The sequence below is a fragment of the Neomonachus schauinslandi genome, chromosome 6, assembly GCF_002201575.2.
Source record: "Neomonachus schauinslandi chromosome 6, ASM220157v2, whole genome shotgun sequence".
Lineage (NCBI taxonomy): Eukaryota > Metazoa > Chordata > Mammalia > Carnivora > Phocidae > Neomonachus > Neomonachus schauinslandi.
The window spans coordinates 126,076,169-126,091,402 of NC_058408.1; the positions used below are offsets into that span (position 1 = coordinate 126,076,169).

The 15,234-nt window shown below is 44.2% G+C and overlaps 1 protein-coding gene across 1 annotated transcript in view; it reads left to right on the top strand.

Annotated features, from left to right (window-relative positions):
* Positions 1-13,413, top strand: part of ABCC2 (ATP binding cassette subfamily C member 2) — a 60,389-nt gene extending 46,976 nt beyond the window's left edge. The window contains exons 22-32 of the mRNA XM_021699979.2: positions 522-741; positions 883-1,037; positions 2,241-2,396; positions 3,858-4,057; positions 5,434-5,560; positions 7,409-7,510; positions 7,943-8,086; positions 8,985-9,143; positions 10,149-10,315; positions 12,098-12,292; positions 12,943-13,413. Coding sequence (XP_021555654.1) covers positions 522-741; positions 883-1,037; positions 2,241-2,396; positions 3,858-4,057; positions 5,434-5,560; positions 7,409-7,510; positions 7,943-8,086; positions 8,985-9,143; positions 10,149-10,315; positions 12,098-12,292; positions 12,943-13,072 — 1,755 coding nt within the window. The 3' untranslated portion in view covers positions 13,073-13,413. The remainder of the gene's footprint in view (positions 1-521; positions 742-882; positions 1,038-2,240; positions 2,397-3,857; positions 4,058-5,433; positions 5,561-7,408; positions 7,511-7,942; positions 8,087-8,984; positions 9,144-10,148; positions 10,316-12,097; positions 12,293-12,942) is intronic.
* Positions 13,414-15,234: the final 1,821 nt, after the last annotated feature.

Consider the following 15,234-nt stretch of genomic DNA (forward strand, 5'->3'; position numbering starts at 1 on the left):
ATATTTCCAAGAATGACAGGTTTCCCGTGAATATCCTCATAGCACATTTCATGAGTAATTCAATTCTGATACGTGGAGAGAACAACAAAACTGCTTTGAGATGCAAGTCTGGGAGCCAGAGAACACTAATCAATCTGAGAACACACAATTCAAATTAATAAAACTTAAGACCTTAAACCTGGTTTTAACTTAAGTCCAAATTAATGAAGACAAATTCCAAGGTCTGCAGTATAACCCCCATCCCACTCTGTTGTGTGTGTGTGGTTGTCCCACTGTTTTTATCTCTTTCTCCCTTAACTGCATCTAGAAGCTCATTAATAATGTGATGTTATTTCCCCTGCACTATATTTCAGCATTGATATTACCCTGGCCCAATGCAGAAATAGACCACAGAATACCAAGTTTGGCTAGCTGCTATCCACTTTTCCAGGGGACTCCACTCCCCCTTGTGATTGATATTCTAGGTAATTCCTCACGAAAAGCCATTAGGATTTCTAACACTGAGGGTGGGGGCTTTTCAGGTGAAGTTCTCCATCTACCTGAAGTACCTACAAGCAGTAGGATGGTTTTCGATATTCTTCATCATCTTTGCCTATGTGATCAATTCTGTGGCTTATATTGGATCCAACCTCTGGCTCAGTGCTTGGACCAATGACTCTAAAACCTTTAATGGCACTAACTATCCAGCGTCTCAGAGGGACCTGAGAATTGGCGTCTATGGAGCTCTGGGATTAGTACAAGGTACGTCTGATGGTTGACGGCCATCTCTTAGAGAATCTGTCTGGTCTATGTACTTTACCTAGACTCAGGGGGAAAAAAGTGCCATTGTGTCCTTGGTACAAGTCCTGTGCATGGTGCTGACTAAACTGGTTCCATTTCTAGGTGCATTTGTGATCATAGCAAATCTCTGGAATGCCTATGGTTCCACTCACGCATCAAACATCCTTCATAGGCAACTGCTAACCAATATCCTTCAAGCACCCATGAGTTTTTTTGACACAACACCCACAGGCCGGATTGTGAACAGGTTTTCTGGTGTAAGTATCTAAATCGCTGTATGATGTGTTTTTATGCTGAGGATCTTTCCACTCTGACAGGGACAGAATTCTCCTGTCCCCCTAGGCACCACCGTGCAGTTAGAGTTCTTTGGTCCACTTAGCATGCAAATGTTTATTGCATAACTTGTGTGAGGTCCCAAGGATCCTGGGGACACAGAGATGAAAAGCTCTGGCCCTTTAAGGAACTCACCATCTAGTGAGGGAGACAACAGAGGAAATAAAGGAGTATGATAGAAGACAATAAAACCAGTAACAATGATGTGTATATAGTGGTGTTCTGCGAGTACAAAACAGTGACAGAGAACAGCAGTACTAGCTCAGCCTGGGTGACAAGGTGGGAAATGTCAGAAAACATGAAACTTAAGTCCTAGAAGGAACTAATTACTTAGCCAGGGAGATGGTGGAGCAGGGGGTTGGTGGTAGAAGCAAAATGAGAAGGATTATTCTGCAGAAGGAAAAACACAAGTAAAAGCATAATCACTGGCTAGGATGGTGAATAAAAGAGAAAAGAGGATAACCCTTGGCGTGGTCTCTGCTCCATTCCTGCTTCTATCTTTGCTACTTTAAGAATAAATTGGGTCTGGACTATGGAAGAGAGCCACCTATAATTTTAATGAGGGTCTAAAACATGGTGTCCATGTACTGCAGACCCTGGAGCTCTTCGCATTCATTTATTCAACAGCACTTACTGAGCACCTGATAGGAGCACTAGAATGCTTACTGACGGGGCTGGAGCGTTCATACAAATTGAATGCTAGTTATGTGCCAGGTTCTATTTAGGTACTCAGTGTAATTAGGACCTGTGTACAGTTAGATTAATTGAATTGGCTTGGTTATAGGAGGATTTACCTGTAAGGCCCTATTAGCTTACAATGTATGAATGGTTTAATAAATTTGACAAATGCGAATTTCCCTGAGAAGAGCGAAAACCTTTACCAAGTCTATTGAAAAAGTGAAGGGTACCTGCATATCTGTTTGGAGGGATTTAGAAAGATGAAGAAATTAGAGAAATGAGATTGGTTATTGGGAGGAGCAGAACAGTATATTGCAAATGAATGTCATGAAATGATTAAATGAAGGAGTCACTGGGAACCCAGAATCAAATTCTTTGCTGGAATCAGGATGATGGAAAATAGCACAGGAATCCATTAGTATACCATTCTTCTAATTATGTGTTCCTAGGATATTTCCACAGTGGATGATACCCTTCCCTTATCCTTGCGCAGCTGGATATTGTGCTTCCTGGGAATAATCAGCACCCTTGTCATGATCTGCACTGCCACTCCAATCTTCATTGTCGTCATCATTCCCCTTGGCCTCATTTATGTGTCTGTTCAGGTAGGTTTGGAAATAGCTAGGTCTCCTCTCCTCTCTACTTACAAAAGCCCAGGCTCTTTCCTGAGAATCTTCTCTTTTGTCTATTGCTAGTCACTCAGTCCTCTCCAGCATCTTTGTCATTTAGTCCTCTATTGATATACCAAGGATACATAGGCCACTGTCTAAAGCTCAAGTGTCAGCACCAATAGACTTGGTATATGGTTCACAGCAAATCTCACCTTAGCTGCTGCCCCCCCGGAAGCTTATGTGAGGCAGATTTATGTTTGGATCCAAGACGACCTTGAGGTTGGCTCTGGACGATCTTGAAGTTCTGTAAGATCCCCCGTAATGGGTAGGTCATTGGTTGCTTCTAGAAGGTTTATGCTATGGCTGCTTCCTTGATTGGCTTAAGCTTATCTGCTGGGAGATGTCTCTCGGCAGGAGCTAGATCTCTTTTCACCTCAGGGCAGTTCTAGTTTCACTGGGATGTCTATGGATGACTTAGGTTCAATGTCAATATGTTCTTGAGGGAACAGGTAGCTTGAAAGCCAAGCCTCACAAAAACACTGGAGCAAGAGGAAGGGACTCCATTCCCCTATTAAAAACTGATGAGGGGAGGCAAGCTGTGGAGAGGATTCTTTGGGATGACCTGTTCACCTTGGGAAAACAATTCTGAAACTCTTGCATTCAAGGGCAGCCTTGTCATCTATGGTAAGGTGACACCCCCTGGTATTTGTGTTAAGTTCCTCAGGTACCTTGTTATCTCAATAACAGCCTCTTGGCCGTTAATAACAAACCAACAAATAAGAATCAGGATATTTAAGGAAACTTCCAGCTATAACATTTTGAATTCTGACTCTCAAATGCCCAGCTCTTCCCTGGTTTCAACAAATCTTCACAGAATCTAGTAGCACCACTGAACCTCATCCTTCAACCCTTGTGTCTCAAAGTCCATCTGCACACTTTTAGTTCTAGTTCTTAGACTCTCAACACTCCACACATTTCCAGAACTATCTCTACCTTCACACACCATTGCAACACAGTGTGATCACTTACCTGACTCTGTTGAATTTTTATCTAAACCTCAGGATACCTTTGGCCATTTCCTGCCCATCTCCACTTTCCACGCCCCTTAGGTCCCAGCTGCAATTTACAAAATCCATTTGGAGACCATTTTTCTAGCTGCTACAAAAACTGTCACTTGGACAATGTATGCAGATTTTTGGGAGAATATGGATTAGGCTGACAAAATTCCTCATGTGGTTATAGTCTCACTTTCATCCCATACTTGGTTCCCCACCAACCTCTTCCTTTGGGCCTCTCTCATCATTCCTCTAGCCAGAGGTGAGGCTGGAGGCTTCTGTCCTGTTCAAATATGGGCTGTGCCCATCAAGGTGAAGGACACCGGGTCAGGGCCACCAAGGAAGAGGTATTGCATATGCAACATGATTATGTGACTGACTCTTTACTTTTGGGGTCCAGATATTTTATGTGGCCACTTCCCGCCAGCTGAAACGTCTGGACTCTGTCACCAGGTCCCCAATCTACTCTCACTTCAGTGAGACTATGTCAGGTTTGTCCGTCATCCGTGCCTTTGAGCACCAGCAGCGATTTCTGAAACACAATGAGGTGGGGATTGACACCAACCAGAAATGTGTCTTCTCCTGGATTACCTCTAACAGGTGAGGCTGCCCCAGGGTATTTACCCAAATATGCGCTTTGGGGTTCTACATGTTTGACATTAACTATGGGAGGGCAGGTGTAGCCAGTGATGTGAATTTCACTGTGGCCAGTCATGCCTGTCACGTAAGTAGAAGTAAGTATGGGCTTTGGAGTCAGAGACTGGGTCCCTGTGCCTACTATGCTATTTACCAAGCTATAGGTAAAATGCCTTGACCTTCTAAGAAAAATCTCATTTTTTGTTTTTACAATGACTAGAACACAACCTATATCAGAGAGTTCTGGTGGAAGTCAAATAACCTCTATAAGCATTTGGTATCCCAAGTATAGAACAAGTGCTGGGTGAGCTGGGCATTCGTGGTTGGCATCCCTGAGAGCAGATGTGAGATTCTCCATAGGCAGGACACTCTTCGTAGGGTGGTGAAAGAAGCTGAGGGTGGAGGGAAGAGACTCCATAGTCGTCACTCCAGTGATGACATAAATGGAAAGCTCATATCCTATGAGGTGAATCCCCAGGTAGGGTGAGCATTCTTCATTTCTGCAACATTATGAGACGTTGGCAAGAAGTGATATGTCCTTGAATGAAGAAGGTCTTTTTCAGGAAGTGAAAATTCCTGAGTGGCTTCCACATTTTCTTAAAGTGTCAAAGGCAGACTCATGATGCTCGGTATTATCTGGAACATGGAGAGGTCAGGACAGGACTCTGATTGTAAAGATACTTTATTAGATAGTTTCCAAGAATGAAAAAATTAAAAATTAAAAAATAAAATCATGAAATCAGGGTACATTGAACCTTCATGCGGTGCTTACTTTCTAACCTTACAAATGGATTCTCTGGCATTATTTGCCCTGCCTAATCAAAAGAAATCACTTAGAACATTTGTTTAAAAATGCAGATTCCTGGGGTGCCTGGCTGGCTCAGTCGGTAGAGCATGCCACTCAGTTTTGGGGTTGTGAGTTTGAGCCCCATGCTGGGGTAGAGTTTACTTAAAAAAAAAAAGAAAGAAAGAAAAAGTGAATTCCTGAACTCCACCCTAGGCTCCCTGAATCAATCTCCTGGGGAAGAGTCTAGGAATTTTCTTGCATGAATTTTGTATTTTTAACAATTACTTCAGATGATTCTTATGATTTGGCAAGTATGGGAGACACTGAATCATAGGATTCCCTTAGTTTAGCAAACTTCTCTAGTACCTTTTAAAATGCAATTTATTTAAAAGACCTTAGGAACATATGGTATAGTCAAATTGAGGCATTTTGTGAGAACACAGCCCAACCAACTCAATCCCTCTCAAAATGTTGCATGAACACCTAGGTTGCTGGTTAAGGCAAGGAGGTGAGTATCAGTGACCCTTTTCTGTCTGGTTCTGTTGCCCTACAGGTGGCTTGCAGTTCGTCTGGAGCTGATTGGGAACCTGATTGTCTTCTTTTCATCCCTGATGATGGTTATTTATAGAGATGCCCTAAGTGGAGACACTGTGGGCTTTGTTCTGTCCAATGCACTTAATGTGAGTCTGAAGGTTGGGAGTTAAATTAATGCATTTATTCTTAAATTGAGTCTAGAGTATACCACAGAAGTTGTGTTCGATTCCTTTCTAGATCCAGAGGGACTAGGTAAGACTGAGGTTCAAACTCTGGCTCTGTCTCTTACTAATTGTGTAACATATGGACATGTTCCTTGCTAAGTAGGTACCAGTGTCATCTGGAAAAATGGACAAAAATTCTGTTGCCCTTGGGAGTTAAGAAAGCAATCTGAGGGGTGCCTGGGTGGCATAGTGGGTTGAGTGTCCAACTCTTGGTTTCGGCTCAGGTTGCGATTTCAGGGTCGTGAGATAGAGCTCTGCGTTGGGCTCTGTGCTGCTCAGTGTGGAGTTGGCTTGGGATCCTCTCTCCCTCTCCCTCTGCCCCTCCCCCTACACTCGTGTGCACACACACTCTCTCTCTCTCTCACTCACTCACTGTCTCTCTCAAATAAATCTTAAAAAAAAGAAAGCAATTCAATGTGACTTAATCTGATAGTTCTCTTTGCCTCTTTGCTTGTTTCTAGTCAAGAGAATAAATGAGTTTCTTTTAAGTAGACTCCGTGCCCAACGTGGGGCTCAAACGCACGACCCCGAGATCAAGAGTCACATGCTTCACCAACTGAGCCAGCCAGGCGTCCCCAGTTCTTTTCCATAATATAGTAGTAACAGAAAGTCTTTTGAATATCTTCTATTTTTGTTTTTCTTAAATCACAGAATAGAGTTAATTCTAATAAAGAAGGTAGAGTCCAATAAAACTATATAATGCATCCCTAGCATGACTAGGCAATACGTGTTAGACATTTCCTAGTGTCCAAAACTGTGGCTGGCACTACAATCAATATTCAGTAAATGATACTCAATGAGTCATTTGGCCATCTTTCATGATAACTTTTGGAACTAATACATTGGTTTACACAACTACCAGTGAGTTCTGTACGGTGCTATGTTCATGAGGAGTTAATAAGGCCCAAGGCAATCATGGTGGGCACCCAGAGTCAGCTCCTCGTGCCACTGCTCCTTCATCCCCCCGCCCCCATTTTTACGCTTATTAACCTCAGGAAGATGGGGCAAAGACAACTGTTAGACTGAATGAAAACAAAACCATTCAAATATCAACAATTTCATTTCGTTCGACCTACACAAAGTGGTTACTCTTCTCTCCAACATCCTGTACTCTCCCTCTTTTTAACCACCATTTGCTCAACAAAAACTCCCTGGTCTAAGTCTACATGTGAAAGAAGCTTGCCTCTAAGTAATCCACAGATTCCCTAGACTCTAGACTGGCTCAGACTTTGACAACCTCTTACTGCTGGTTAGACGTATTTTTGTAGGTAGGAGTTTACTGGGGTAAAGGAGGGTCCGTGTGAATGCTCCACCCTGAGGGTTGGGCTCTTGTTGAGAGCAGAGAGTGGAAGCAGCTTTTTGGAAGGCTTTTCCTACCCTGTGCCTCTTCTTATGCTTTCCCCATTTATAGAATGCCACCCACTACTCCTTCCACAAAGAACATTAGGTTTACAGGCAGGAGATTGGAGTTCTGGTCCCACTCTACCGCCTGCCGGCTTCTCCAACCCCGGGTTAGCCCAAGCCCCTCCAAGCTCATGTTGTCTTTCATGCGAGCATCACACAGTTGTGCACTTAATTGTCTTCCAGATCACACTGGTCTCATGGCCTCCCCCTAGGAGGTGAGGATTGTCACTGACACTTTTCCTTGCCCTCTCCAAGAGCTCGGCGTAGTGCTAGGTACAAAGTAGGCACTGGACTGACCTTACAGTTTGACCAATTGAGTTGGTTTCGGAGCCTGGGACGATCTTTAGTCTTCTGGTTTTTCTATAGATCACACAGACCCTGAACTGGCTAGTGAGGATGACGTCAGAAATAGAGACCAACATTGTGGCTGTTGAAAGAATAAATGAGTACATAAAAGTGGAAAACGAGGTAAGGAGGAATTAGAAGAACCCGGGGACAAGGCAAAAGGAAAATGTTTCCTTAAAGAGAGCATCTTTACCCTGTCTAGTGATTTCACATGGAGTCATAAAGGTTCTCCTAAAGTTTACCTTGCTCTAATTTAACCCAATTTCTTGAAACTTAAGAATAGGAAATGGTTTAGGGGGAGGTCGGGTCTTGGAATGCACCAAGTTAAAGGTGTCTTCATTCTGGAAGTCCGCAGAGCAGCATCATGGAATGGAGTTTCTTTAATTGAATAGGGTAGGAACCTTCTGGAAGTACTCGTCTAATTCATTCTAGTCGATGCAGATGCCCACAGATGGCTGGGACACTGCTATCCAGAAGTCTGTGACATGAGTCCTGTGGGGACTATTCAGTGAGTTGCCACCATGTAAAGCACTTCTCTTCCTGTCTCTTTGCCAGGCACCCTGGGTGACTGATAAGAGACCCCCCCCAGGTTGGCCCAGCAAAGGGGAGATCCGATTTAACAATTACCAAGTGCGGTACCGGCCGGAGCTGGATCTTGTATTGAGAGGGATCACTTGTGACATCAGGAGCATGGAGAAGGTAGGTGGAGCGGAAGAAAGGCCTGAACGTGAGTCCTTGTGATCAGAACACAGTTGGACACAGGGGTGGAAAGCAGCTGTACTCGGCTTTCATCATCGGGATGGAATGAGAGGGTCAGGGCAGTCTTCGGCCCTGGGGAGGTGCAGGGACACAGTGCCACCACCAGGGGGGCAGAATATTGACAAGGGATCAGACTGACCGGGGCTGGAAGGGTTTTCTGCCCAGCCCTTCCTGTCTCCCTGCTGGCACCGGGCACAGCAGCATCTTCCCCTCTGGCTGATGGGTGCTCATTTCCTGTAAGGGCCATGACCTGTAGAGGGGAAGTCCGGAAACACCCAGCCTAGTGAAGGAACTGGTGAGAACAGCAATGTGGAGGTGATCCCTGCAGAGAATGACTTAGTTCTCTGGTCTACAAAGTCCTGCACCTTCTTATGGGGTTCCTGTTCTCCGAGGACTTGGGGTCTGATGTAAAAATGTAGAAATGTGTAAAAAAAAAAAAAAAAAAAAAAAGTCTGGGTAAAGATGCTGAGGTCCTGCTGATGAGGTTCTCAACTGATGTGAGGCCTGATCCTTCCCTTTTCTTCACTTCTAAACAAAGATTTTTTTTTTAAACTATAATGTCGTCATAATTAGAACAACGGTTGCTGATGTGTCCATTTCCAACAGTCATTGTAGTTCTGATCAACCAACAATTGAGAAGGTAGAATGAGAAGGCATCTTTTTCTGACATCTGGGCACTTTTCTCACCAAAACCAAAATCAGTTGAACATCTTAGAGATGAAGTAGTCAATCACTTCCTCTTTCCACCTGGGATTATGAATGCCCCAGGCTACATTCCCCCCCCCCCCCAACAAAGAAGTACGTGGTGAACTAATGTGCAAAGGAACTGTATTTACAGATTGGTGTGGTCGGCAGGACAGGAGCTGGGAAGTCATCCTTGACGAATGGCCTCTTCAGAATCCTAGAGGCTGCAGGTGGCCAGATCATCATTGATGGAGTAGATATTGCTTCCATTGGGCTCCATGACCTCCGAGAGAAACTGACCATCATCCCCCAGGTGAGCTCTAGAACTTACTCTGTACATGCGGCAGGGGACAGCTTTTTCTGCAGGAAACATATGCATCTTCTTCTTGATGTATATTCAGTTATCAGTGTCATTTCTGCAGGCTACCTGGGACACCTAAGCCAGTTCCCTAAGACACATCCTTTCCAGAACTTGAAAAATAACTTTGGCATTTTGTGGGGATATGCTTGTGTGACTGCCAGTGTCTAACCGCTAGGTGGCAGCAACACAACAGAAGTCCAATAGAGCAGATGATTATTTAGCATTTCTATAGCCCAACCTGGGTTAGCAAGACCTTTGCAATCAACATTAGCAGTTTTGCTGCTGAAGCTTGAAACCATTAAGCATTATACTCCCCATTTGATACGGTTAAAAGATAGCGGAGGGAATTTGCGGCAGGTTTTTGCCAGCAAGTGGAACGCTTAGTGCATCAGCAAAAAAGGCTTCCCTTTGGCTTCCTCTCTGGACTCTACCAAATAAGGTCTGCCTTGGAGGCTCCTTGGGTGGGGGGCGGGCGGTGCCGTATGTGGGTCCTAATTAGAACCATTCCTCCTCTATTCTTGTAGCCAAGTCTCTGGGGGTGGTTTTGGTTTGTCTGGTGTTCACTCAGTTTGATGTAATCTTTTCTCCAGCTTCTTCAAAAGCCTAATAAATTCTTCCATGACTGTACTGTCCCTTCCCCTGCCCACTCCTGATCCCTTCACTTCCATGGCCTGAGTTTCTTTTGAGGGTGTGGAGCATTCCTCTTACTTTCTTAAAATATGCTGAGGCAAACTTGGAAATCCATAAACGAATCTCAGAATGAAAAACAAAACCAAGAACTCCTCTTAATCCTGTGGCCGCCCCTCTAGTCTTCAGTGCAGAAACTTGGCAAAAGCTTGACAACTAGCCAGCTTTGCATCTCAGGCCAGTCCTATCTGCCTTCTCCGGGCCACAAAAAACTGCTAGACCCTTTTTTGTCATGAGCCTCAATAGCCCCCCTCCTCCCTTGACTTGCAGGATCCCATCCTGTTCTCTGGAAGCCTGAGGATGAACCTAGACCCTTTTAACAACCACTCAGATGAGGAGATTTGGAAGGCCCTGGAGCTGGCTCACCTCAAATCCTTTGTGTCTGGGCTGCAACTTGGGTTGTCTCACGAAGTGACAGAGGCTGGTGACAACCTCAGGTAACATTTCATAACCCACTTCCCCCACAGGCAGTGGGAGGGGGTGGGGGGAAGCACCCCTTTGTTCCTGGTGCTAGGTAGTCCGTGGTATCATAGAATTCCTGCAGACCTGGGTGCCTTTTGAGTGGTAGACAGGGCATGGACCCTGAGCTGAGGAAGCTCAGAACAGAAGGGAGGCCCAGTAGCTCTGGCTTCCCTTGGGAACTTGTTATAAATACAGACTCTAACTCTAGACTTACTCATCAGAATCTACATGTTAGCAGGATTCCCAGGTGATTTGTGTGTACATTACAGCTTGAGAAGCACTACCTAGAGCATGGATTCTTAACTAGGCTACACACTGGAACCACTTGGGGAAATATATAAAAATCCCAAAGCCCAGGCAGTACCTACCCCAGACCCGTTGAATCAGGGGCCCAGGTGACTTCAGTGTGTAGCCTTGGTATAGAATGCCATCCTGTTTGTTTTCCATCAGCAACAGATCTAGGAACAAGCAGGATGTAAGTGGGTCTTTAGGCCTATGGAAAAGACCCTTTAGCACAAATACGTATTGATTGTGTACAAAGTAACGTCATGTAGCGAATACGCAGCCGTGAGGGGCTGTGTGGGCCCCTCTGGCAGGATGTGACATGGGGGCCTTGACACATCTGGTTTGTGAAAACAACAAATCCTACCCGCTTTCTCTGTCCATGCTGGGGGACACCTAAATGGCATGACCAGGGCCTTGATTTCAAACCTGGGTTGGAGGTGTTGAAGCTTCCATTTCTCTGGTGAGTGATGGGAGATGGGTCACATGGAGAGAGACAGCAGCTGAAAGCCAGACTGGCACCTGGGCCCCAGGCTGTTCTAGAAAGCCCCCCAGGGCCAGGCAGGAGTGAGGTACAACCAAACTACAGTTTTGCCTGGTCTCTGTGTGGACACTACAGAGGAAAACTGGAAGTTCATCTTGGGTGACTTCTCATCTCCCGCAGAAATTTTCTTACGGAGAATTACAGAACTTTAGCCACCCTCTGTTTAATATGTTACCTAATGGCCACAGCAGGAAAGAGCGATTAGCGAATTCCCGAATATTTCCTCCACATCATTTCCCAAAGCTGCTTTATATAAGTAAGAGGTCCAGCCTTCATTACTGGCTTTTAGCAAATTAAAGCGATTTGCATTTTACAAGCATATTCGAATTCCACATACATTGCATCTCCCACCAAGACATCATGTTCATTAGATAGCTACATCTCTAATCAAGGCAGAAGGCCTTGAAAAAATAATTAGCCTTGAGACTAGAATTACACATTAAAATAATGAGTGGGTTTGCTAAGGCCACTAAGAAATGCCACTGGGGCATTCTGATGCAGTGTCACCCTATATTAACGGTGTCAGGTCAGATACTGCTGCTCCATCTTACTTTGGAATTGCTGTTGATGTGCTGGGATATCACCTAGTGATGCAAAGAACCGTTCCCAGGCTAGGGTTTTCCAAACTCATTAAACATGGAACTTGCCTGGGGTGCTTATTAAAAATACACATCCTGAGCCTCCTCCCCATTCTGCTTGAGAAGAGCAGAGCCCAGAAATATGAATTTTAAAATGAAGCACCTGCGGTAGGAGAGCGTTTGGAAAACCTCGTCTTAGCCTCTTCTGTTAGGTGTTAATTCTGGGGGAATTTCGGAGTAGGGCTTTCAAAAGTCGGATCTGGAACGTGAGCAGTGCACGTGCGTGTGTGCACATAACCCCGTTAGGCCTTGGTCCATCGGGGCTAATGCTCAGCTTGTTCCCTCGGCTGCAGCATAGGGCAGAGGCAGCTGCTGTGCTTGGCCCGCGCTCTGCTTCGGAAATCCAAGATTCTGGTCATGGACGAGGCCACGGCCGCCGTGGATCTAGAGACTGATCACCTCATCCAGACGACCATCCAGAAGGAGTTCTCCCACTGCACCACCATCACCATCGCTCACAGGCTGCACACCATCATGGACAGCGACAAGTGAGTGTGGTGACGGAGCTTGACAGACACCACTGAGCCCTTGAGCGACAGGAATAGCATTAGTCGTAAGATCTCCCACAACTGAAGGTCTAGCCACCATCATTTTACTGAGGAGGAAACCGAGAGTTCCAGTAGTTTGTCCACAATTATACACCAAGCTAATGAAAGCCAACAGGGTTAAGGGAACGGACCTGAGGGTAAAATGGGCAATTGTATATGATTATTAAGGGAGTGTGGGGAGGTGGAGGCCCAGCCACAGATCCTCTCAACTACACTGGGTCTCAGCAGCTGCCCCAGAACCATGACTAGAAGTTTTCTGCTTCTTCCCAACTCTGGCACAGTACATTAAATATGGGGGTAATGCCAGTAATCTTGGAAACTGTTTGGAGACCACAGGCTCCCTTAAACAATGTATATCTTAAAAAAAAAAAAACATGTAAATGGACTTATACTGTATATATTCTTCTACTACTTGATTCTTCAGCATTATATATGGAACACACCCATGTTAATGCAGACAGCTGCAGTCCATTCGTTCTCACTGCTTTGTAGCCTTTTATGAATGAATATACCACGACTTAGTCCTGGTTGTTCTTATAAAGGCCCAGATTTAAGATGCTGCTAAGACCTTTCTTTCTCCTTTGTTTCAGGATAATGGTCCTAGACAATGGGAAGATTGTAGAGTATGGCAGCCCTCAAGAACTGCTGAGAAATTCAGGCCCCTTTTATTTGATGGCCAAAGAAGCTGGCATTGAAAGTGTGAACAGCACATCATTCTGACAGTAGGTTCCAGGGGTTGGAAAGGACTGTAAGGACCATTGCTTATTTTTTGTGAGAGATATCACACAGAAGTGTGTAAAATGTACATTTAAAGAAGGATCCTGTTATATCCAGCTACAGTAGACCCCCGCCAATCCTGCTTTGATGATCCCACTTTGATTATACCTCCTTCCTACTTACCTTCCCAGAGATAGCTACTATCCTGAATTTGGTGATAATCATATCCTCTTGCTTTTCATTTTAGTTTTACTGCTTGGTATATACCCTTAAACAAGTTGTATCTTTTTTAAATTTATGTAAATGGCCTGACTCATACTTGACGTATTCTTTTTTTTTTTTTAATTTTATTATGTTGTTAGTCACCATACAATACATCATTAGTTTTTGATGTAGTGATCCACGATCCATTGTTTTCGTATAACACCCAGTGCTCCAAGCAGTATGTGCCCTCCTTAATACCCATCACCGGGCTAACCAATCCCCCCTCCCCCCTCCCCTCTAAAACCCTGTTTGTTTATCAGGTCCATAGTCTCTCATGGTTCATCTCTCCCTCCAACCCCCCTCCCCATTTTTCCTTTCCTTCTCCTAATGTCCTCCATGTTATTCTTTATGTTCCACAAATAAGTGAAACCATATGGTAATTGACTTTCTCTGCTTGACTTATTTCACTTAGCATAATCTACTCCAGTCCCATCCATGTTGATGTAAAAGTTGGGTATTCATCTTTTCTGATGGCTGAGTAATATTCTATTGTATATATGGACCACATCTTCTTTATCCATTCATCTATTGAAGGGCATCTCGGCTCTTTCCACAGTTTGGCTATTGCGGACATTGCTGCTATGAACGTTGGGGTGCATATGGCCCTTCTTTTCACTACATCTGTGTCTTTGGGGTAAATACCCAGGAGTGCAATTGCTGGGTCATAGGGTAGCTCTATTTTTAAATTTTTGAGGAAACTCCACACTGTTTTCCAAAGTGGCTGTACCAACTTGCATTCCCACCAACAGTGTAAGAGGGTTCCCCTTTCTCTACGACCTCTCCAACATTTGTTGTTTCTTTCCCTGTCCATTTTTGCCATTCTAACGGGTGTAAGGTGGTATCTCAATGTGGTTTTGATTTGGATTTCCCTGATGGCTAATGATGATGAACATTTTTTCATGTGTCTGTTCGCCATTTGTATGTCTTCTTCAGAGAAGTGTCTTTTCATATCTTCTGCCCACTTTTTGACTTGATTATTTGTTTTTTGGGTGCTGAGTTTGAGAAGTTCTTTATAGATTTTGGATACCAGCCCTTTATCTGTAGTGTCATTTGCAAATATCTTCTCCCATTCTGTGGGTTGCCTCTTTGTTTTGTTGACTGTTTCCTTTGCTGTGCAGAAGCATTTTATCTTGATGAAGTCCCAAAAGTTCATTTTTGCTTTTGTTTCACTAGCTTTTGGAGATGTATCTTGAAAGAAGTTGCTGTGGGCGATGTCAAAGAGGTTACTGCCTATGTTCTCCTCTAGGACTTTGATGGATTCCTGTCTCACATTGAGGTCTTTCATCCATTTTGAGTTTATCTTTGTGAATGGTGTTAGAGAATGGTCGAGTTTCATTCTTCCGCATGTGGCCGTCCAATTTTCCCAGCACCATTTATTGAAGAGACTGTCTTTTTTCCATTGCATGTTTTTTCCTGCTTTGTCAAAGATTATTTGACCATAGAGTTGAGGGTCCATATCTGGGTTCTCTATTCTGTTCCATTGGTCTGTATGTCTGTTTTTGTGCCAGTAACATGCTGTCTTGGTGATCACCGCTTTGTAATATAGCTTGAAATCGGGCAACGTGATGCCCCCAGCTTTGTTTTTCTTTTTCAATATTTCCTTGGCGATTCGGGGTCTTTTCTGATTCCATACAAATTTTAGGATTGTTTGTTCCAGCACTTTGAAAAATGTCATTGGAATTTTGATCGGGATGGCATTGAAGGTATAGATTGCTCTGGGTAGCATAGACATTTTAACAATGTTTATTCTTCCGATCCATGAGCATGGAATATTTTTCCATCCTTTTGTGTCTTCTTCAATTTCTTTCATGAGTGTTTTGTAGTTCCTAGAGTACAGATCCTTTACCTCTTTGGTTAGGTTTATTCCGAGGTATCTTATGGTTTGTGCTCTTGTAAATGGA